Source organism: Odocoileus virginianus, chromosome 4 (assembly GCF_023699985.2).
Source record: "Odocoileus virginianus isolate 20LAN1187 ecotype Illinois chromosome 4, Ovbor_1.2, whole genome shotgun sequence".
Classification (NCBI taxonomy): domain Eukaryota; kingdom Metazoa; phylum Chordata; class Mammalia; order Artiodactyla; family Cervidae; genus Odocoileus; species Odocoileus virginianus.
In genome coordinates, this window is record NC_069677.1 from 66136569 (window position 1) to 66161205 (window position 24637).

The window sequence follows — 24637 nt, forward strand, 5'->3', positions numbered from 1 at the left end:
TGGGGGTACGGAATAGAACCAGGCCCAAGGGCGACGCATTTAAAGAACAGGGCCTCAAGAGCGCAGAGTGCCCAGCGAGGAGAGCCGCGGTCGTGAAAAGACCCCGAGTCACACGGATGGAGGTGGGCGTTATCCCCTGACAGTGTAAAACTGTTGTGGGTTTCGGTGGGGCGCTCTGCCTAGGCATTCCAACTTCAGAAAAATAAGGGCAGTGTGGCTGCTATCCGGAGGGGTCTCGAGGGAAGGGCACTGAAGACCGAGTAGTAGTCCAGAGGGAGGCGACGGGATCCGATGGTGGCAGTGGACTGAGGGGATGAGGAGGATGGGGGGTTCAAGGAGAGAGAGGAGTTGAGGATTCCGGGACTTCTCGTGTGGGCCTCTGACGGGTCTGTAGATTATCTCACTTAGTGAAATTCTTAACTCAGATTCTGTTTCGATTCATTCACAGTGGGCATGGGTGTGGTGGGGTGGAAGGATAAGTGCTGTGTATGAAGTTTCCAGAGAGAGGCCCAAGGATATCAAGGTGTGTCCTTTCGCTTTGCAAGTTACATGGAGCCCAACATGCAGGGCACGCTCAGCTCTGGGCAGAGGGCTCTTTGAGCTGAGAGGAAGGATACATCCCACCCACCCTCGCCAAAGACTTGAGGGGTCCAGGAGTGAGTACACAAGTGCAAATACATTCACAAAACTATTCAGATGTATACTGACACAAAGAACCACACGGCTGTGTTATACTCACCCTTGTGAGCACACGGGTGTGTAAATAAACACATAGCTACTCATAACCACATGCTCACCATACTCCCTACCCCAGACAAAGACAAAAATGTATCCTTCCTCTCAGCTCAAGGAGCCCTCTGCCCAGAGCTGAGCGTGCCCTGCATGTTGGGCTCCATGTAACCTGCAAAGCGAAAGGACACACCTTGATATCCTTGGGCTTCTCTTGGAAACTTCATACACAGCATTTATCCTTCCACCCCACCACACCCATGCCCACTGTGACTCTCTAACCCTTCCTACCTTAATCTTCCCACCACCCTGGACTGATGTGAGAGATAAATGGGGCTTGAATTTAGCTAAGGGTTTTTCCTGTCTGAATGTGTTTGCTGAGGATCTTCCCAGAGCTATAGTTCTGAAGATACTTGTGTGTGCTGGATTCTTTGGAGATTCCAATGAAAGCTGTGACCTGTCTTCCAAGATAACACACCTCTTTGTATCCACACTATCTGGAAAACAAAATTGAAACCCACCATGGAGCCCTGGTTAAGAACCTCTGTAGAGGTAGATAAGAAGGTCAGTTTCCTGGTTGTCCCCTCTGGAGTCTTCAGGTGGCTCTAGATGGGAGAAGAGCAGACCCCCAAGTTCGAAGAGGAATCAGAGTATGAGGAAGGGGCAGTCTCTCCTCCCACCCAACTGTAGCTTTAGTGATGGAGCCCGGCCCTCCGTCTTGCCAGACCTCAGCTGGGCAGTCAGTCAAACACTAAATGGTTAGTGGGAGAGTCAGCCAGGCAGGTAAGTTCAGGCTTGGTGGTTGTTGTTCAGTTGCTAAGTCGTGTCTGACTCTTTGTGATCTCATGGACTAGCATGCCAGGCCTCCCTGTCCCTCGCTATCTCCTGAAGTTTGCCCAAGTTCACGTCCATTGAATCAGTGATGCTATCCAACCATCTCATCCTCTGTTGCCCCCTTCTCCTTTTGCCTTCAATCTTTCCCAGCATCACGATCTTTTCCAATAAGTTGGCTATTTGCATCGGGTGGCCAAAGTATGAAGCTAAAGCTCCAATAATTTGGCCACCTGATGCAAACAGTTTAAGCTTTCAGGTGCTTAATTATGTAGGCTTAGTAGTTCAGTTAGAAAGACAGTAGGTTGGGACTTCCCTTGTGGTCCAGAGGTTAAGAATCCGCCTGCCAATGCAGGGAACTGGAACTCAATCCCTCGTTCAGGGAGATCCCACATGCTGCAGAGCAACTAAGCCCGTGTGCCTAGAGCCTTTGCTCTGCAACAAGAGAAGCCATCACAATGAGAAGCCCACGTACCACAACAAAGAGTAGCCCCTAGAGAAAGCCTGTGCACAGCAACAAAGACCCAGAGCAGTAAAAAAAATAATAAAATAAAAAAAAATAATAAAAAAAAAGACAGTAGGTCAATCAAATGATTTGTGACTTAGAAACTTAATCAGCCAACCAGCCAGTACTCAGGATTAATTTTTCAGATGGACAGCAGTCCATCAGGATCCATCATTTAGAAGGTCAATTTAATGGTCTGTCCATCAGGGAGCCAGTTATGAGACTGCCAAACAGCTGGTTCATCAGTTAGATAAAAGGGCAGTTGGGGTGAGACTATATGGAGACAGAATGCCTCTTCTTGTTACATCTCGAAGACAGTGTAGGTAGGTGGAGAGAAGAGTTGACTCCTAGGCCACAAGAGGGAGCTTCAGCTTGCTGGGAAAGAGGCCTCATCTGCGCGTGCATACGTGCTAACTCTTCTCAGTTGACTATTTGCAGTGAAAAAGAGGAAAAACTGCCGAACAAGGGGCAGGCTGAGTTGCCACTAGAGGGCAGTGTGGCACCCCTTCACTGGCCAAGCAGCTTTGCATTTCTGGGAGCCCCAGTCTCTGACCAGTTTCTGAAGAAAGGATCCTGAAAGGATTTATCATTTGGGGAGTGCCTAACTAAGACACACTCGGCTCCATGCTGGAAGAAAGCAGCTAGCAGTCCACCAGAAGGACTTGCCTTTTCTGGGCCATGGGGAGGAGGGAGGTTGGAGGAGTGCCTCACTGGTGGGCCCCCGTAACAGGGAGGGGTGCAGCTCCCTAAAGCAGAGGCACGGAGAGCAAGAAGTCCCCTGTTGAGATGCATATCACTCCTGGGCTGCTTTTTCTTCAGTGCCTCTTGGGGCCACAGAGGGGCCAGACCCATGGCCTCAGCCTCCAGAATCCCACTCCTTTGCTGAACTTTGGTCAGCTGCTGCTTCTGCAGTGGGCAGCAACTCTAACTCAAGCAGGAAGCTGGGGATTAGACAGAGATGATGAAGGAAACAAGGAAAGGATGAGCAATGAGCCTCATCTCCCTTGGGAAATCATTGAGATGTTTATAAGGGGTCACTTTGTGCTTTTTATCAAAGCACAAATGCAGGACTCAGAATTGAGTTCTTTTTTTCCCCAAAGGGAAGCGCATGAGCCTGGGCAGCTATACCTCTCAGTTATGCCTAGAGCATGATGCTGTGCCTCCAGGTGGCTTCCTGGCTTAGAAAAATGGGCAGGGACATATTCTAGTTCTGGCTGGTTTTGGTAACTCAGCACAGTTAAAAGAAAGAGTAAGTGGGGGGCAGTAATGGAGGATGACCCACGCTGCCCAGGGTTTTACCTGTACTCTTCCGTGGGAGGTGTCATCCGGGTTTTCAGATGAGGAACCCAATGCCTGAGGCATTATACCTGGGAAGTGATACAGAACTGGTCTTGAACTCTATGTGGCTCAATGGTAAAGAACCCACCTGCCAACACAGGAGACGTAGGTTCATTCCCTGGGTCGAGAAGATCCCCTGGAGGAAGAAATGGCAACCCACTCCAGTATTCTTGCCTGGGAAAGCCCATGGACAGAGGAGTCTGATGGACTACAGTCCACGGAGTCACAAAGAATCGGACACGACTGAGCAACCGAGCATGCAGGTAAGGGGACACAGGCAGGAGAGGGAGGGTGAAGGGCTGGAGGTCGCTAGGTCCCGAGGAAGTTTCTAGGGGGGCTCTGGACATATGTTTTAATTTCATTTTTAATGAAAAATTAAAATACGTCTCACCAATTGTCTTATGCCAGTTCAGAAGAACCACATCTCATTTCTGGTAGCTTTCCATGGCCATTGTCTACTATATGAACACATAGCTCTAAACATCACCATTTGAAGGTCAGTATCTTTGATTAAAATGTTTACTTTAGGGTTTCCCTGATGGCTCAGTGGTAAAGAATCTACCTGCCAGTGCAGGAGATGTGAGTTTGATCCCTGATCTGAGAAGATTCCCACATGCCACGGGGCAGCCAAGCCCATGTGCTGTAACTATTGAGCCTGTGCTATAGAGCCTGCGAACTGCAACTGCTGAGTCCGTGTGCCACAGCTACTGAAGCCCAAGTGCCCTAGAGCCCGTGCTCTGCAACCAGAGAGGCCACTGCAGTGAGAAGCCTGCACACTGCAGTGAGAGAGGAGCCCGCGCAGCAACAAAGATCTAGCACAGCCATAAGTAAATAAAATTGTTTTTAAAAATGTTTACTTTGGACAGTCAGGAAAAGCTGGATATGCATCCTGAATCAACACAATGATACAATTGCTATTCAGTCCTGCCAGCTACTTTCAAAGCTGGTCGTTTTGTTGTGGAAAGATTAAATTGATAAACTCAGTCAGTTGACTAATGATTTTATAAAGCTACCTGGCTGTCAAAATGCTAAAATGTTTGTTGTGTCAGGAATACTATATAAATATTGTTTTCGTAAAATCTCGAAAGGAAAAAAGGGAATGACTTTAAAAATATTGAAAAGTATGTCTCATCTATATCATGAAATCATGAAATATTATGCTCTGGCTATAAAAGAGCTGTCTTTCCTTCTTTCTCTTTCTTCCTCTCTCTTACCTCTCCTCTCAGCGTGGAAATCTCTAAGACATACTGTTAAGAGAAGCAAGTTAATGAGAAATATGTCTAAGCCATACTGTTAAAGGAAACAAAATATATTTTGAAGGAAGGAAGTCACAGAACAATATAAGTTGAATAATCTTGTTCCCATTTAAAAATTATATATATATGTATCTGCAAGTTAAATTCCTGGAAGAATATTTTTCAAGCGGCTCATTGTGTTCTCTCTGGAGGTAGGATTAGAGAACTTCACCTTTGAAGTTGTTTTCAGTATTGTTTGACTGTTTCCCAATGTGCATATATTAATTTTAATCATGAAATCAACAAAGCTGAATATGCAGTATGCACACCCACACTTGCCATAATCTAAGTCATTGAGACCATTGCCCTGAAACCAAGGACAAGCTCCAGCACCCTCAGCTGGGTGCTCAGTGTTTGTTTATAGAAAGGAAATGGGTCAGAACTAGATAATGAGGAGGATAGTTTAATGCCACGCATACCCAGTGTCTTAGGAGGCAAAACCTCTGCACTTTTAATATTGGCTTTTATGCAAAATATCCACCTTTACCAAAACAGATGTTGCAAAATTGATTTTTAAAATACCTTCTGATTCACCTTTACTTTAAAATCTTCAAGCTGTGTTTAGCAGTTCTGATTCAGATAGATTGCAAGTGGGAGCAAAAAAAAAAAACTTGCATAGGCTTTAAATATTCAAGAGACAACACACAGCAAGGAGATCAAACCAGTCAATCCTAAAGGAAATCAACCCTGAGTATTTATTGGAAGGACTGATGCTGAAGCTGAAGCTCCAATACTTTGGCCACCTGATAAGAGCCGACTTATTGGAAAAGACCCTGATGCTGAGAAAGATTGAGGGCAGGAGGAGCAGGGGATGACAGAGGATGAGATGGGTGGATGGCATCACTGACTCCAGGGACATGAGTTTGAGCAAGCTCTGGGAGATAGTGAAGGACAGGGAAGCCTGGTGTGCTGCAGTCCAGGGGGTCACAAAGAGTTGAACATGACTTATTGACTGAACAACAACAACACATGATTTTCAGCAATAAAAGAAGACTTTGAGATAACTATCACCCAGTCCAAGGCCACCAGCTGTGACACACCCTTGACCACCAAATCCTGATGCTGCTGTCAGAGAAGGAAGCTGTAGCCCCTCTGTGGCCCAGGGTAGGCCTCTGTCCCTCCCGGTCACCCTAGGAGGCCCAGCTTGGCCTATTGCTAGTCACACTGGGCCTCCCTTCCCCATGTGTACTGTTGAGTTTTCTAATTTAAAATGCTTTTATTTATTAAAAGATAAAACAATTAAAACTCACTTGAAAAGAAACAGAGTGACATAGGTACAAACCATGAGTTACATGTATGAATATTCTTCAAAAATTTATTAATAGAAACAGATGTATTCAAATGAAACACTGGACAAAAACAGACAAAAAAGGATGGAATGGCAACGACATTAGAGAATCTCACTTTACATTTCTTTGCACAGAACTAGCACCATATTAGGCAGAAATCACAGATTTAATTATAATTGCTTCTAATGTATAAAATACCTTATAAAGATTATTTAACTATCTAGTAACAAAGTTCTTCCAAAAACTTATTTAAAAATCAATCTGAATTTACCATTTGAAATTGACGAAAATGGTTTAAAAATTGATCCAATTCTACTGCTTGTCAAAGGGAATGAGCCATCATTAGTTTTATTGGGAGAAAGTGCCTGAATTCAGCTTCTGGTTCCCTTCTAACCACCAAGCAGATACAGTAAATTGAATATTTCATAGGAATAAGAGCACATCTATAACTGATCTTAGAAAATATTTTCCTAGACTATAAAAATACTAAATGGAATACAAAAATTTCAGCATGTACAGCAAATAGACTACAGCAGACAAATATTGAAGACATACTCAAAACTATCTTATACCACAATCATCATGAACATCAAGTATTATTCTAATAATTTTTTTATGATTCATTCTGATTCAATGTTTGTTTCCCCTCAAGTTTTGTTATAATGTCAGATACAGACCAGATTCTGTGTTTCTAGCAGAAGTTACTGGAGGCACCACTGAATAATTCTGGGTATTCAACTGGTTCTCTCAAAAAGTGCTGAAAGTGCAATTGTAGTACAGCCTGTTTCTTAGAATGGGGGTCAGCAAACTACAGCCTTCAGACTACAGCTGGCCCACTGCCTCTTTTGTGTGGCCTGTGACAGCCACGCTTAACTCATTCATGGGTCATCTGTGGTTGCCTTCATGTTACAAGAGCAGAGTCGGGCAGCTGTGACAGGTGCTATAGGTGGCCTTTTGGTCCAGAGTCTATATTTACTATCTGGCCCTTTATGGAAAAAGTTTGCCCACCCCTGTTTTAAATGAATCACTTCAGGAAACCATTCACTGAACAAGGACAAGGTGAGGTTGTCCCAGATGAAGAGGAGGTTTGGCTGAGGTTTGCTGGTTCCATCACACAGTACCAAGGCAGATCAAAAGAATACACATTTGAATTGGCAACTTTGGGCACTGAAATATTATTCTGGCATCCAAGCAAAGTCTAGCTGGGATAAAGTACCTTCCTTTCTCTGTGAACTGACCACTGTGTACCAAGTTACTCATGTACCCAATTACAGCAACATACTCCCTGTTCAACACCAAATCCATGTGGGCCCCAAGCATGATTTCCGGCCTTTAAAAACTACCTTGTACCTTTAGCAGCCGACAGAACTAGAAGCGGACCTTCCCCATCCCTTTGAATTGGCATAGATTCTCGGCGCTGCATCGTGTACCTTTTAGAATCCTTCCCTGTGACATGCTTCATAATAATTGGTACTACCACCACCCAGGGCCACAAACATGTCCTTTTTGATGAAGCGGACTAAATTTTCGAGGGGACACATGGGCTTGGGAGACCGCCTGTGGTGGTCCTGGCAGAATGAAGTGTGGAACGTGATGTCAACACCGTCATAGAGGATCCGGACGGAGTGCTCACGGGGCTTCTCCCTGTCCTGCCAGAGCTCAAAGACCAACCTGGCCGCAAACCGCGGGAACCTGGCTCCCGTAAGGCCCAAGGCACTGAGAATCGGGGCCAGAGTAACGTCATGAGCGGAGTAGAGAGTGAAAAGCCCTTCCTTCCTGCCCTCTGCTGTGTGCTGCATGCGGCCGACAGTTTGGTTCAGGATAGGGTGGGCGCCCAGGAGCGCGTACCCCAGGTATAGCTTCTTCTCCTGCCTCTCTCTCTCATCCTCTATCTGATGCGTCTTGATCACCTTGAAGTGGTCCATGGTGATACAGCCGTTCCTGGTGCAGGGGAAGCTGACGTTGTGGCAGAAGAGGCAGAGCAGGGAGTCTATGGGGTTGGCAGCGCGGAGCTGCTTGGTGGGGATGTCCACAATCCGGGCCATCTCCTCGTAGGTCCTTTCTAGCTGCCTGTTATTCAAACGTAATAGGTACTGCCGACGCTGCTCCTTCTCCAGGTACTGGTTCCTCAGTGGGCAGTAGCAGTTCCCAGAGCAGAACAGAGCACTGGGCTGGTGCCTAAAATAAACCTTCTTCCAGTCAAAATCCGGCAGAAAGCCGTAGAGCAGAGCCAGCCCACTCTGCAGCGTCCGGCTCTTGCCGGTGGTCTCCAAGTGAAGCTGCTCCGCAGCCCAGTCACTCGGCAGGAGCTTGTGTTTCTTCAGGTAGATGTCCCTCAACAGCTGGCCGTTCTGCAGGTGCTGCACGACCCCTGAAACACAAGAGCGCCACACGCTTGCCTCACCACCAGCTCAGTGAAAGGGCCAGCCAGGGGAGTCGAGGCTTGCCCAGTGCTGGAAGGCTTCAGACACTGTATGGTTACATCCTCGAGCCTGGCCCCCACTGCGAGGGACCCTCCAGAAGAGGCTCCCACCAGCATGTGAAGGGATTACGCACAAAGCGATGAGCAGAGTGGGGCCCTGTCCTCTGGACCCACGCCTTTCCATCTGTCTGCCTTGATCTCTCCTCTGGAGGAGGGCTGTGACTGGTGGGGCTCAGGTAAACCCAGCCTGCTGGTGGAGATGCAGGAGGTAACGGAGCCTAAGGAGAGCTTTCTCCCTCCTGCCCAGGGACAAATCATTCCTCAGAGTGCCTGGGAGCTTACAGAAATCAGTCAGGCAAGGAGAACAAGTCATATCCTGGCTGCCCAGTTCCCTCCTTCATGCCACACTCCCTACTCCCCCAGCCCAAGGCTCTCTGCTCACTTTCTGGGTCCATTCTGCCCAGTCCTGCCCTTTAACCTGCCCATCAGCAAGGATACTCTCCCTGCACAGATATAGAATGATCTCCCAGGTACCTAGATGGAATATTTGGGGGGGGAAAGCAAATTGCAGAACAGTGTGTTTACTATGCTCCTTTTAAATAAAAATGAGGGGGAAAATAAGAACGTGTATAGGCAGCTGCCTGTGTTTTGTGTAAAGAAACTTTGGAAGGGCACACCATGGTTATCTGGGGGTGACAGGGGCACAGAAATGGGGGGGTGGTAGAACAGGGATAGCAGCATGATTTTTAAGTTTTCCTTTAATAGTTACAGTTTTGAACTACACATAGGAACTATGCCACAATACAATTAAAAACAAAACAAAACACTGAAAAAGCCTTATCTTCAAGTAGGAGAAGGCAATCCAAGATAAGAGCAAGCTCACCCTCAAGTCAACAGGATGTTGGGATGGCCTTTAAGTGTGAGATCTGAGTTCCCTGGGAGTGTAAACCTCGGGCAGGCCCTGTGACCCGTGATGCCACTTATGCAGATGCCCAACTGGTTTGCAAAGCCCAACCACAAAGACAAGACAACTTCAGGCTGAAATGTGTGGGTGGGACAGAGGGAACCATGTTGGCCCAGGAAGGGGAACAGCTCAGGGAGAGAAAAAAAAAAAAACACATGAAGGCTATCTAGGTCCTACTCTGAATGAAGAGTATTGAGAGCAGAGTCCCCTCAGAGATCTGTGCTGGGACAGGTCTTAGCATTTCCAAATGACTTGCACAGAGGGGCCAACACCCAGAATCTGTGTCTGGCCCCCAGTTCCTTCTGGGCCCACCTGGCATTCTGAGGCCACCTATGCTTACTGTGCACCAGACCTTTCTCCTTTAACCCTCACAAAAAGCCAACAAAGAAAGCAAAAGGAAACTGAGGCCCAAGCCATTCACAGTTAAGATATGGCCGAACCAGAACTCCAGCTCCCATCTGGGCCCAACCTGTGCTCTTAGTCCCGGCTCACGTCACCTCCTCTCTACATGTTCAGGCCGAAATATTACCCATTCAGGGTGTCTCCTCCTCTCCAAACACAACTCGCATCTTCACAACCTGGTTCCTGCCCTTCCCTTTCTCTCCCAGTGAAATGCTCATCCTGACTCCAATACTCTAATTCCTTTCTGTCCTTCTCTTTCTCCCCCAGGTGGAATTAATCATTCCCTCCTGTTCACACAGACTGCTGGACTTAGGCATTCACTGCATCTGCCGAGCCTAGCATGTGCTAGAACTGTGCTCAGCACTTTACACACACTATCAATGTGTGTATCAATGCAACTTGCCACCAGCTCTGTCGGGAATATGTTACACGCCCCACTTCACAGGTCTGTTTACTCCAAAGCCTGTGTTCTTCGGTCAGAACCTGCAGCTTGCAGCAGCACCCTCAGAGGCTTCCATGTGCTGTGCCATCCAGTTGCCATCCTCCCCTACACACGGCAGCTGCTGAAGCCCCTGGGACGGAGTAGACGCTAATGATAAACTGCATCTTACATGGTTCCTGTGAGGTCCCCAAAGTGTGCACTTATGATTATTCTAACAGCGATGCAAAATGTCAAATAGGAGATAAAAGTGACCATTAAAAGAGACCAAGGGAATAGGAGCAAACTACCACAAATAAGATTTCTAGGGTAAGGCTAATTTTAAAAACAATGATGATGATAGGTCAATTGGAAAGAAAGATGGGGATGAATAAACTATTTGATGCAATTACCCTGACCTCCCAGCCAGTTGATGGACACTGACCCTCAAGGACACCATCAGATTCTCTCAAGAACCTGAATGTGTAAGTTCATCTCTACATGTGGCCAGGACTATCTCCATTGACAGACACACAGCAAAACCATAGCGGCAGGGACAGACAGCTTTTTTATCGCTGGGACCAGTCTCTGGAGGCCTAGTCATATTCTTGCCCTTAGAGTCTGTGGGTCATCCTCAGTCTTTATAATAAATGTCCTTTTTTGGGGGGGCTTGAGTTGGTTTCTGTTACTCACCACCAGTGGTTCTCAGCAAGCACAGTTCTGCCCTCAGGGAGGGTTTGGGTTGTCACAGTAACACGGGGAGGAACACTGCTGACCCCTTGTGTGTGGGGGCCAAGGACTGGACAGTCTTCACAAGGAACTGTTCTCTGTTCCGAATAACTTTTGAAGTACAAGACATTCTCATATGTGAAAATCCTTCAAGTTTTAATACTTTAATCCTTGAAGTTTTAATACTTCAATTTCAAAACTGTTTTTTTGTGTCTACAGACATATAGCCATTTTTGTATAACATTAACATCTACGGAATTTTCCAGAAATAAATTAAGGGGCATCTGTCTTTTGTTTTGATCACATTTGTCAAATAAATCATGTCCTGATATATGGGGTATTAAGAGTCATCAATGCACATCCTTTGATCATTCTGCATTTGTAGCTGTCACCACACCCATCTACACTTATGTGCAAGCAATTGATTACTTCATTTTCTTTTCTAACAAAGGTGTCCTCAAACATTTGTACTGAGATATATAGAATTACATAATAAAATCATTTCCTTTTGTTTCTACTTCATATTACAGGTAGGATACCTGATATAACTTTTATAAAATTATGTATATAGAATGGTTATATTTGAATTTCACTTTGGGATAGTTCAGGGAGCACCACAAAATACTTGTTAATAAAAGGGGCTCTGGTTCTTGTAGGAGGAGGACTCCTATTTTTATTTATTTGTTTTTAAAATATTTATTCATTTGGCTGCTCCAGGTCTTAGTTGCGGCATACAAGATCTTCAGTTGTGGCATGTGGGATAGAATTCCCTGTTCAGGGACTGAACCTGGCTTCCCTGCATTGGGAGCACAGAGTCTTAGCCATGTTCCACAAGGGAAATCCCAGGACTCCTGTTTCAAACTAATGCAGAGCTTGTGCATGTGGAACTAATTAGCAAAAGCTTTTGACAAAACTCCTTATTCAAGGCTAGTCCTCCAGAGCCTTCATCTTGCCCCACCTGGTCACTTACTATCTTCTCCCCAGTAATAATAGTTTTCAAAACATGGGGAAACCAATGGGGTTTGATGGACCTTCTTTCCATCAAAGCTGAGGTCCTAAGATGCTGGTGGATCAAGAAACAGACTATGGCCTATAGGTCATCCTGATTCCTCCAGAAAGACCAGTGACCACACAAAGGTCCTCTGAGGTCTCAGACTGAAGAAGTAGAAAGCTGAAACCTCTCGGGGGCATCAGTTCTTTCTCGTCCCAACCCACAGTTAACTCACCAACCTATGCTGACAGTGAACTACCTGCACAACAGTATGAACAGGGCTGCAGAGGGAGAGATGGCTTTTGTGAGGAACACACTTGCAGACTCCATGCATGGTGGGGCTCTGCCATATGCATGTCCCTCAGATCTGGGGAATTAAAACCTTTTAGCTGTTTTGTCTGAAGTAACTGAGAACACGGGACTGGTTACCTACATCATGGCCTATCCACAGTGGAAGAATATGCAGCTATCAGAAATTATGTTGTTGATGAACATTTATTGGTAGGGAAAGATTATCACCATATATTATTAAGTGAAAAAGTGGGCTACAAAATAGTGCTCAGGAAGATACAACCTGTGACAATGAGTGTGTGTGTGTGTGTGTGTGTGTGTGCGCGCGTGCATACTCACGACTGCATAGATATTAACACAAGAAGAAAGGTTATTAATTTCTTTGGTGAGATTATGAGTGCTTTAAATTCATCTTTCTTTTGCTTAATTGTCATCCCTACTTTCTCTTCCATGAATATATATATTTTTAATAATAGGAGAAAAGGCTATTTTTAATATTTAGAAATCAGACAGGACTTCCCTGGTTGGAGCAGTGGATAGGAATCCACATGCCAAAGCAGGGGGCATGGGTTTGATACTTGTTTGATCCTGGAAGACCCCACATGCCTCAGACCAACCAAGCCTGTGCTCCACAACTACTGAGCCCACACATGAGAACAGTCACTGAAATAAGAAGCCCGTCCACTGCAATGAAGAGTAGCCCCCACTTGTTGCAACTAGAGAAAGCCTGCACACAGCAATGAAGATCCAGTGCAACCAAAAATAATAAATATATTTTAAAAAAGAAATGTTTAGTGAGATACCTTGGTGGGCTCACAGCTGCTAGAGGTACAGTGCTGACTCACCCCCATGCCCACAGCATCTCACCCGAGGCCCCGCTGCATGCGTCCACCACACACGGGAGTGGGTGGGAGAGTAAGTGGAAGAATGGCCATTGCACTTACCTGTCTGCGTGAGCTCTCCCATCTCACACAGCTGGTGACTGGAGTAAAGAGGCAGCGAGTGCAAGGGGCTTTCGAAAGAGGCTCCAGGCCCTTTTGACATGTGACTCACAAAAGCCTCCAGTTTAGAGTGATACGGCTTCCTAAAGAAACAACACAGAGTTAGCGGTCAATGTGCTCTGAGAAAGTCCACAACGATTTCAACTGCAACAAGCAGTATCCCAAGTGAGCCATGCCCTTTCTCACCCACAATAATAGTACATTCCAATCTCATGATTACTCGCCTGCTGACACCTACATATAAAACTCCCACTCTGTAAGGCCAGCCTGAGCCCCTGCCATCTCCCAGACTGCCCATCATTCTCAAGCCCTGTGAGGGGTTAGTGCTGACCTCACGCACCCTGTTCCCCACACCGACCTTACTAGGCAGCCAAGCCTAGATTGGTGGTTGACCTCGATTTCTCCCTCCCCTGCCCTTGCCCACATGCCCTCCTGGGCTGCTCTGCTCCTCTCTCCTATCCCTGCATGCCTGAGTAGGTTTTGGCTCAGAGAGCTTTGGTCTAGATGGTGTGGGCTCCTCCTTGACCTTCCTGCAGCCTAATCTTGCCTTCTTCACAGACCAAGTGAGGTCAACACAGGAGGCAACCCTAGCTGTCACCGCTCCGTGCCACCTTTCCAAGGAGCCTCATGTGGCCATTAGTCTACTCTGGCCCTGCCTCACTCTGAGGCCCAGGGCTCCCCAATGCTGTTCTCTGGCCACGCATAGCCTTCCGTACCCCACACTTGTTCTTGCACCCTTCCAAGACTTTCCACACGCTGCCTCTTCCTCCTAGAAAAGGCAACCCAACTTTCACTGGGGTAACCTTTAATCCTTAACTTAGGTGACCTCTGGAAAATCTCTTGTGAAGAAAATTAACTGATTAGGATAACCCATATCTCTACAGCTCACTATACATTTTGCACATATGGTATCTCACTGCATGTGGGGTGATAATGAAGAGTGGAAAAAAATAGGTTATTTATGAGATCTTATGAAATTTATAATATTATTTATATTTCTGCCATGAAGTCACATGTGGTAAATCAAGATTTATCAGTCTAATCACAAATACACAATTTCCCTGAATAATGAAATGACCTATGAATATATACAAACATTTTCTCTGAATAATGAGATGACCTATGAATATACACACCTTTCCCTTGAATAATGAAATGGCCTATGACTGTTTATACATTGTCCAGCTGAACAGAGGTGGACAGATAGAGCAGTTCCCAACTAAGCTAAAGCAGCATGAAAAGAAGCAAAGATAAATTGTTTAATGGCAGACCCCTGCTGTCTGAAAACCTAATTAACTTTGGCAATGCTTTTACAATGGCTGCCAAAATGGGTTTATTATCTTTTGAAAACATAAAGCTAAAAAAAAACCCATTACAAAAATATGTTTTAGGGAATGCTAATCCTGACATATAGTATACAGTCTAATAAATCACCCCGTATTGCTACAAGACATTACGGCTTTCCATAAAAACAGAGGATGTTATTTTCCGTGAGGCTGAAACCCATATATATTTGCAAACTGGGAAATAAAATGTCCAGACTGATAATGAGGCTGCCGAAACGAATCCACATAAACAAAGGCTATCTATCAACAGGAGTCAAATATTCTGCTCCAGGCCATTATTTCAGGTTGATGATGTTTGAGGATCTAAGAAAGCTTTGCTACCAATTTTAGAAATGAAATTTCTCCACTGAAAGTGTTGGCTGGGAGGTCCCAGGTTTTCAGGGAATCTGATTGGTTAATGATGCATTAATATCTAAGTGTATTCATAGAAACCTGTTTTTGATATGGAAAAATGACAATTCATGAAAGAAAAACTTCACTTACAGATAATATAACAAAAGACTGAGTCTTTTAATCAGGAAGAGGACCAGGTAACCTGAGTCCTTGGGCCTGTCCTGGATCTGAATGATCAGGCCCTGAGGCAGGAGATGTATGGGCCCCAGACTGAGCAGCTGGAATCTGTCTCCTGAGGACAGATATTTCAAGATAAAGATAATGGCAGGAGCAAGAGGGAGCGGAGTCCTGCTTGGATTAAAGATAAAGAGACCACATATTACTCTTTCTTGAGGTCAGAGACCCCCAAACTATGCATGCAAAGAAAGGAACCTTAGGAGAGGGGGTGCTAGACCATAATATGTTCTGTCAACTTCCCTGAGACCTCTGCGCTGGAATCTGTCTTGGCTAAAAGATGCACGTGCACACATCAGAGGGCCCTTAGCCAGATCAATTATGGATTTAGAGCCAGACACAGCAAGATGACTGGCCAGAGGAAACCCAGAACTGCCTCCCAAAGCACAGGACTCTCTCTCTCTCTCTGAGCCAGCCCATGCTTCCTCTGCACATATATTCTCTCTTAATAAACATTTTAGTTGTCTCACTACTTTTCATCTTTTTGCTGAATTCTTCAAAGCAGACAAGAACCAGAGAGCACGGCAGCCCAGATTCAAACCCTGGTAGGGGAACTGAGATTCCTGCTTCAAGCCATCACAGTCAAGGCCACCCCACAGCCTCCCAAGATCAGTTCTTCCCACCTCATATACTGCTCCATCCCTGGAGTTGAGAGGGTCCCTAGCACACAGTAGATAAATCAAAAACACATGTAAATGAATTCAACTGGGAAGTGCCCCACACTTAGATGCTTCAAGAAAAGTCCAAGCCTTCTATAATGTGTAGCAATGAATATAGAAAGTTCCCACAGTTTATTAATATATCTAGATTTCGATGGAAATATTAAAAACAAAGGCAATTGTTAAGTGAGCCTTAGTTATATGACAGACCCTCTTTGGTCAAATTTTAGTCTCCTCTGAACCCTCTTCCCAATCAGGCCTTGATCTTTGGATTTATAACTGTCTTTGCATTGCCCATTTTTAGCAAAAATCCTGCTACAGTCAGTTTAGCCAGAATCTCTCACTCTTTCTTTTTTCTTTGCTGTGCTGGGTCTTTGCTGCGATGCATCCTTTTCTCTAGTTACAGTGTGAGGGCTTCTCATTAAGGTGACTTCTCTTGTTGCAGAGCACAGGCTCCAGGTACACAGGCCCAGTAGTTGTGGTGCATGGGCTTAGTTGCCCCGAGGCATGTGGATCTTAGTTCCCTGATCAGGGATCAAACCCACGTCTCCTGTATTCTTTACCATTGGACCACTAGGGAAGCCCAGAAACTCCCACTCTTGGTATCTGATCACCCTTGCTACCTGATCAAATTCCTCAACCCCAGTGGTATCTGATCACCTGGGTCTGCTTTCATCAAGAATCCTGTTGAGTCAGTTAACTAGAATCCCCTCACCCCGATGTGTCCTCATAGTAACTCTCCCTCGACTGACCCCCACCCTGCTCCTTGGCTAAAAAGCCCCACTTGTCTATGCTCTATCTGGAATTGAGTTCAGTTCTGTCCCTACTGCATTAACTCCTCAATAAGATCTGTTTTTACAGCTTTATCTACTCTTCAGCTCTGGTTTTTCTTTAACAGTTAGATACTAAAAACTATTCTCTGCTTCTTGAGAACTTTGTTAGGTCCCATTTTTGAGATCCTAGCGGTAAGTAGCAGAGAAGGCAATGGCACCCCACTCCAGTACTCTTGCCTGGAAAATCTCATGGACGGAGGAGCCTGGTAGGCTGCCGTCCATGGGGTCGCTAAGAATCAGATACGCCTCAGCGACTTCACTTTCACTTTTCACTTTCATGCATTGGAGAAGGAAATGGCAACCCACTCCAGTGTTCTTGTCTGGAGAATCCCAGGGACAGGGGAGCCTGGTGGGCTGCCGTCTATGGGGTCGCACAGAGTTGGACACGACTGAAGCCACTTAGCAGCAGCAGCAGCAGTAAATAGAGTCACATGACTAAGTATCTGCCAGTGGAATGGAAGGATGTATGCCAATCTGTGTTTAGGCTTTCAGATCATGGGTGTGCCCCCTCCACACTCTCCTCCTTCCCTCTGGCCATGATTCAGGCACCCTGGCAACCTAGGTTCAGTCAAGTACACATCCCTAGGGCATGGTGGGAGCAACAACCTGGAAGGAACCTGGGGCCCTGAATGATCAAGTAAAGTAAAATTATACAACCTGGAATACTCATCTCAGACCTTCATGCAAGAGATAAACTTCTGTTATTTAGGCAAAGCATTCTTGGTTCCCCTTTACATTTTCTATAGCAAGTCCCCTACATACGAATGAGTTCTATTCTGACAGCACATTCATAAGCCCAACAAAGTTAGCTTAAGAAGTCAACTAACACAATCGGCTATATAGTAGTGTATTGCAATAGGTTTATAATACTTTTCACAGAAATAATACATAAAAACAAATGCAAAAAATAAAGACTTTTAATCTTACCATACAGTACCTTGAAAAGTAAGATAGTATCAGCTACATCACCACTGCTTTTACTCTTACTTTCAGACATCCTGGGCTTGAAATAAAGCTACTGTACTACTGTACTCTATATAGTACTGTAAAGTACACAAAAGCACAACACTTGTATAGGCTGCACACACACGACAATGTACGGCAGTGAACGAACTTACATGATTGGACATGTGAACACATGTTCATGTCTTCAAAAATTTGAAACTTAAAGGTTCATATATATAGGACTTACTGTTTTATTTTTTGGCCATGCTACACAGCTTGCAGGATCTTAGTTATCTGACCAGGGACTGAACCTGGGCCCATGGCAGTGAAAGCAGAGTCCTAACCACTGGCCCATCAGAGAATTCTCCTTGGTTCTCTTTATTATAACAGCATGCACAAAAATGACTGTATCTGTGATGATGAATTTTTTTCTTCAGGAAACACCCATGTTATTGTATTCTCACTGGAAATCTACTTTCACACTGAAAATAGAAAGAGCGAGCAGTGCTACCATCTTAAGCCTTCAAACTATTTGCTTTGGAGTTCTTATTTACATTTTATATACATTTTCACAGCTATTTATTACACAAAGCTCTAGACAGAAGCCCTAAGGCTAATCCACATGTATATAAGAAAATGTATTGTGCTTTAGCCATCATTTGAGCAATCATTGAGTTCTGCACAGACTAATAAGACAAGCAGAGAGAGGTATAAGACCAGTGACACTGTTATTCAAAAAAGCAACTCAAAAATGCTTGCATGGCTGGAAACCAGAACAAGTTCATGCCACAGATTTTTACAGTTTATGTCAATTAAAGAATTTATTATTTTATGTTATTAATAAAGTAAAATGCTAAAAAAAGATAAACTTAGTGTACTTTTATCAGTCTTTGGTTTTCTGGGCTTTTTTGCTCTATTTGATGTGATTACCCTCCCCACTCCCCCTTCCTGAAACTCTCCTTCCTCAGCTCTTATAACACCGCTCTCTTGCCTTCTTCCTGTTTGCAATTTCTCCATCTCCTTCAGGGACGCTTCTTTCTCTCAGTGCTATAATTGGCTGGTGCTCCTAGGGCTCTATTTTTGGCCCGTTCCTCACTCCACAGGCTCTGTGTGTGACACCATTCAAGCCCACAGCTTCAGCTACCGTTTACATGCTGAACTCTCAAATCAGCCTCCACCTCCCTGCAGGACAATGTTCCTGAGCCCCACAACTACTCATGAAGAGGCAGCTTCCACCATAAAGGCTCTGAGAGTCACGGGAGGTGTCCTTGTAAAGGGAAACATTGGGGTGTCTGGCTCCTGATGCTGTCAGCTTGGTGCACCCCCACCTGCCAGCCCAGAAGTCTCCTTCACCAGATGGGAGTAATGGGTGCACTTTAGAATGCTCTGCCTCAGAGGAGGCTATAAAATTAATAACTCGTGAAGATGAACTGGCACCTGGGAACGCAACAGGCCCAGCTGATGACCCAGATCCTCAGTCCCAGAGGACAAAGAGACCCAGACTGGGCCCCCTTTGCTGGAACACCTCCTCACTCTTACGCGAAATGTGTGTTTCTAATGACAAGTCAACATTTATTGTTATAAAAGATGGAATTCATTAAATGCCATTAATTAATTAAACATGTATATTCTACCCACGTTCTAGAAAAGATTGAAAGTAGCTCCTAAAAATATAGAATATGGACTAAAATAGACCTTCCCTGATGGCTCAGTGGGTAAAGAGTCTGCCTGCAATGTTCGAGACACAAGAGATACAGGTTCAGTTCCTGGGTCAGGAAGATCCCCTGTAGAAGGAAACGGCAACCCACTCCAGTATTCTTGCCTGGGAAACCCCACGGACAGAGGAGCCTGGTGGTCACCCAGAGTTGGACATGACTAAGTGACTAAGCATACACACGGCACACATTCTATCCACTTTCTAGAAAAGACTGAAAGTAGCTCCTAAAAATACAGAATGTGGACTAAAATAGTAGAACAAGGCCAAAAAGTCAAGACCAAAGGAAATGACACAGAGGTGGCTGGGGCAGCTGGTTCCTGGGAACTGCGCCTCTCAGGTGGGAGCCACAGAAGTGGCCTCGTCATGGGGTCCTGCCATTGCTGTGGCAGAATGAGGGGCCCTGGGACCTGACCTGGTCTTGTGACCGCAACCACTCAGAGAGGAAAAAAGGCCAGGCCTGGGAGACTCCAGGCTGCTGCAGTGAATGAAACACCATTGCTCAAATTCTCAGCGGGGACAAGGTTCTGCGCTTTACTCCATCACCGCAGTTAGACCTCACAAGGATTTTACAGCCGAGACTCAGATCTACTATGATAGACTCATGAGAGGCAATGATGACCTGTGATTCTCACTGGGCTCCTGAATTCATTCTGCAACCAATCCAGTCCAACAACAAGGCTCGGGCTGGGCACCAGAGATATAGAAGGAGTAAGACCCAATGCCCTGCAGAGTCAGTGGTGTGGGAGGACAGAAACAAAACAAAGATGCTGGGAGGAGAGCCTGCTGGTAGGGAGGAGGCAAGCCTGATGCCCAGCAGCCCCGCCAAGTGGGCTCCTTCCCTGGGAACAGCCAGGTGGCCCCCAGAGCCCTCAGGGTGCCCAGGGGCCTTCCAGCATCAGCTGATTGGCCTGGGGGCAGACCCATTGTCCCATCTGAGAATTTGAAGCCCAGAGAAAGGCAAGCAGAAGCTAAGAGCTGCCCACGGGAGCAGGGTACCTCCCACAAAGCCTTTGAGGCTGATCTGGGTCCAGCCACCTCAGAGGCCCAGTGGTCCATCTGTCTCTGGGTTGTTCAAAGTCCTGTACAATGACAAGACCGAGTCAGCTGTTAACACACTGAACCTCTGCTCTGCCGAAGGAGAGAAGCCACTTTCCATAGTCGCCCTCCCGTCACCCTGGATGCTCCAGCCCAGAAACTAGAGGGTTAACACCCAGCACAGCACATGGCCTCTATCCCTGCCCTAATCATAAGGCTGGTTAAGGTCTGGTCATTAAATATTTTGTTCTGAGGCCCTTCCTATACATCCCCCTTTTCAGGTTGAGTGAGACAACGGTGGTGCCTGAAACAGAGAAGCCCTCCGAACGCAGCGGGAGAGGTTTCCTGGAAGGGGTGCCATCTCAGAGGGTCTTGGAGGAGCTATAGGAGAGGACCAGCAAGCCGAACAACAGGTACAAAGGCCTGAAGGGTGAAGAGCCGGCAGGCAGCGGTGGGCAGGGGCAGAGGGTCCCAGCAGAAAGGCTGCACAGAGGGCTAGAGATGAGGAAGAAAGCCATTGACTACACTCGGGCTGGACTCCACCTAGGAGGTTTTCCAGGCTGTGGGACATGAGGACATACATCATGCTTGTTGAACACAGAAAAGACGACACAAATTCCTAGGCCTCGAGCTTTGTGACCTCGAGCAGGAAATGAAAGCCTAGAGTCATGTGGTATTCCATGATGTTTTTACATAAAATGGTTCACTTCATCTTCCCCATGATATGAGACAATAAGAAGGCTGAGATGCAAAGGGTTAACCTGGAACTCCTGGGTTCACACTGCAGTCCACTGTGAATGGACAGCCCTGGCTGCTGGGAGGCAATGGTTCCACCCACAGCATTCCATCACCAAAACATCTTCCCCACAGAGTACTTCCCTGTCTCCTCCCCTCAGTCAGTAAACTCTGCCTGGGAGATAATGAGCCCCCAACACACCTGCTGAGGCCCGGCCCATCACTTTGCTGCTAACCGTGCCTCTCACTTTAGAGCCATGCCATTTCCACATGCACACTTCTACTCTCTTTTCAAGTATTTTTCATCCTAAAGGCTGTCACCCAAGAGCAGGTTGTCTCTCCTCCTGTGAAGAATGAAAAGCCTGACATAATGCCTTCCCTGTAAGTGACTCTGCAGCTGGTGATGTTCAGCCTTCTCATCCCACTTACTCCGCACCCCAGCTCTGCATGGTCAGCAGCATCATCCCCATTTCAGAAACAGAAGGCTGAAACCCAGAGAGACTAAGGGACTTACCTGCAGCCCTGAATGGAACAGCCACGCCAGGGTCTGAGGACTCCTGGCCCAGTGCTCACTCGACCATGTCTCAACTGTTTCTTAAACTAAACAACAGCAGGGAGGGAGACTGTAGATAGCAGACTGGCCAGGACTCAAATCTCAGTTTATCTGCTGTGTGGCCTCAGACAGGTGTCCTCAGCTCTCTGGGCCTCTGTCCTCTCAACTGTGAGATGGGATTAGCCTGCAGGATTGTTCTGAAGATCCAAATCCTGGCAAACAGTACTCACTGGATGTGTGCAGGCCACTCCCCCATCCTGTCATCCTGTTTTGAATAGTTTTCCAGTCACCCTTTTGCTCTGAAAAGAGATTCTTTTCAATGACTTTTAAGAAAAGTGCGATTTACCTGTTAGCCACCAGAGTGCAGTCAATTTCCGGGCGCTTCGTCTTGGGAATGGCGTACAGGGGGTACCTGTCCCCGTGTCGAATGAACACGTGCACAGAGACCAGCTTAAAATGATGCGGAGCGTGGCCTGCGTGAGAAAAGCACGTTGCCTGGTTGTCACTCAGGTACAGTTTATCCTTTCAGCTCGCAGAGGCCGGGAGGGGTGACCATGGTGGAAGGGTGCCACGCTGGGATGGAGTGAGGGGGGCCCTCTGACGACCTCACAAGGAAGGGCAGAGGAACGTGAGAAGGCTGCTTATGCCCCAGAGTCCCAGCACTCACGGGGAGGTTTTGGGGTGTGGCTGGGGGCTGGAGACCAGTGAAATGGGGTCAAGACTGCTCAGGTAGCCTCACTCACATCCACAGACTAGGGGAGGCCCATGGAAGTACTGGAAACCCTGACTTTTGCTTTAAGTCTTTCTCTTGTGAAATAAGACTGGGCAGAAAGAGATAACTACTCAACATCTTCTTTGATATACTTTCAGAAAAGCAAAAGTCAACAGAGAAATCATATTTTCCTACGCCTTTAATGCCAGACACCAGCGGGGTATGATGTGGGAGTCCTAAGCCCTGAGAGAGCCCGCCTGGGAAAGGGTTGAGCTGAGGGTGACCCCCTAAAGCCCTTCAAAGCCACCTCTCTGCTCATTCTCACTGGAAATCAGGATGACAGCAAACAACTGTGGAGGCCTTCTCATGCGCCTCATGCTGCTCAAAGCAGTTACTTATTCCTCCCAGCAGCCCTGTGAGTAGGGATGGCATGTTATGCCCATTTTACAGATGAAGAAACTAAGACCTGGGAACTCATTCAAGGGCACAGCCCAGTGGCGACTGCAGGACTGGAGCCCTGGCTGTCTAGCTCCTTAAATGCTGTGTGAAGATGCTACCATGTCGGGCTGCACAGCTGGCCTACCTTCCATGCTGCGCTCAGCCACACCTGGAATGTTGCAGTACAAAAGGGCTTCATATACCGGGTCCATCACGGGGGGCTCCGTTGCCGGGTCAGGCATGATTCTCTTTCGATTCTTGCTGGTCACTCCATTCTTGGTTGCCGACACTGGGATCAGGTGGACTGCAGGGAAAGCAAAGTAAGTCAGGAAATATGTGATCATGGAGGGCACATGCCAGCTAGAGGACCCCAGAGGGCAGCTGGATTTTCACTGGAATTCACCTCTCTCTTAGAATTAGGCTGGACTTCAATGCATCAATAGCAAAAGGTCAGCTTCCCATTCAAGAACTCTTTTAAAAATGTTTTTTTAATTTATTTTTTAATTGAAGGAAAACTGCTTTTCAATGTTGTGTCATTTTCTGCCGTACAACAACACAAGTCAGGCATAATTATGTATGTGTGCTGTCCTCGGTCATTTCAGTCATGTCCAACTCTTTGCAACCTAGGGTCTGGAGCCCGCCAGGCTCCTCTGTCCATGGGATTCTCCAGGCAAGAGTACTGGAGTGGGTTGCTGAGCCCTCCTCCAAGGGATCTTCCCAATCCAGGAATCAAACCCATACCTCCAGCGTCTCCTGCACTGCAGGCAGGTTCTTTACCCACTGAGCCACCTCGGAAGCCCATAATTATATATAAACATCTTTAAAAAATACTTATTTATTTGGCTGTATTGGGTCTTAGTTGTAGCACATGGGATCTTCATAGCAGTGTGCAGACTCCCTAGTTTTGGCAAATGGGCTTAGTTGCTCTGTGGCATATGGGATCTTAGTTCCTGAAGAGGGATTGAACCCATGTCTCCTGCACTGGAAGATGGATTCTGAACCACTGGACTACCAGAGAAGGCTTGAGTCCCCTCCAAGCCCTGCCTCTTTCTCAACACCCTCACCCTCCCCTTGTCAATAATTATCTATGTGACACCAGGTGGGTCACCCAGAGAGAGGGGGCCTCACCCACAGTGGTGAAGGAAGAACTTACTAACTTCATGCAATCTGATTACTTTGTTCTGAACACCCTTTGAATTCTGGTAAATACTAAGGCAGAAAGCCATTATCTACCGAGTGCCTATGAAGTGCTAGACATGTGTCTGTCATATCTCATTTAATACCATCTGCCTTGCACTCTGGGGCCCTCTGAGTCCAAGCATGGATAGCTGCTCATTAATTCTCAAGAGACTATTTTTACAGTGAAGAGAACCACAGACACAAGGCAAGGCTGAGGCAACTGCCCAAGGTGTATGTGCTGGAGGGAAGACATCTCAAGCTCACCTATCTGTCCTCAGGACAGATTCTCCCCCACCCCCATCTGCTGGCTGTCATGGATGGACACTGCAGTCTGTTTTGCTTGTCCAGCCAGCAACCCTCTTTCTGTTGGGGAACCACTCCTTCCCTGCCATGTGGTTCAGCTGAACTGCCAATCACAATGTCAAGTATAATACGGACAAGAGGAGGGGACTCCTTTTCTCCTGGACACTGATATCTAAGAACAGAAACCCAGAGCTGTCCCAGTCATTTGTCCCTCCATGGACAGCCCCTGCCTGAAGTGGCCAGAGCAACAAATGAGGAGAGTTATCAGAGACAAAGAGGAAGGAAGATCTGAGGACATCCATCCTCTGGGCCCTGGGTCCAGATGTGGCTGAAGTGCCCATTCGATGTCCCAGTTTTGGAAGTCGAGAAAGTCTACTTATTATTTAAGCTCGTCTGACTTGGGCTTCTGT

General features: G+C 46.5%; 1 protein-coding gene and 1 long non-coding RNA gene across 12 annotated transcripts in view; one reads left to right on the forward strand and one right to left on the reverse strand.

The window, feature by feature from the left end:
* The first annotated feature begins 32 nt into the window (after window positions 1-32).
* LOC139034797 (uncharacterized) lies at window positions 33-5743 on the forward strand. Its single transcript, XR_011487349.1, has 3 exons — window positions 33-122; window positions 3504-3666; window positions 3932-5743. It is a non-coding gene; the product is annotated as an uncharacterized lncRNA (long non-coding RNA).
* A 256-nt stretch (window positions 5744-5999) lies between these two features.
* The window catches only part of PXYLP1 (2-phosphoxylose phosphatase 1), a 79698-nt gene continuing 61060 nt past the window's right edge, over window positions 6000-24637 (reverse strand). For all 11 annotated transcript variants that reach the window (XM_020879305.2, XM_070466669.1, XM_070466671.1 and 8 more), the window contains 4 exons: window positions 22891-23049; window positions 21942-22068; window positions 13149-13288; window positions 6000-8358 (listed from right to left, as the gene is read on the reverse strand). In XM_020879305.2, coding sequence (XP_020734964.1) covers window positions 7421-8358; window positions 13149-13288; window positions 21942-22068; window positions 22891-23049 — 1364 coding nt within the window. In that variant the 3' untranslated portion in view covers window positions 6000-7420. The remainder of the gene's footprint in view (window positions 8359-13148; window positions 13289-21941; window positions 22069-22890; window positions 23050-24637) is intronic.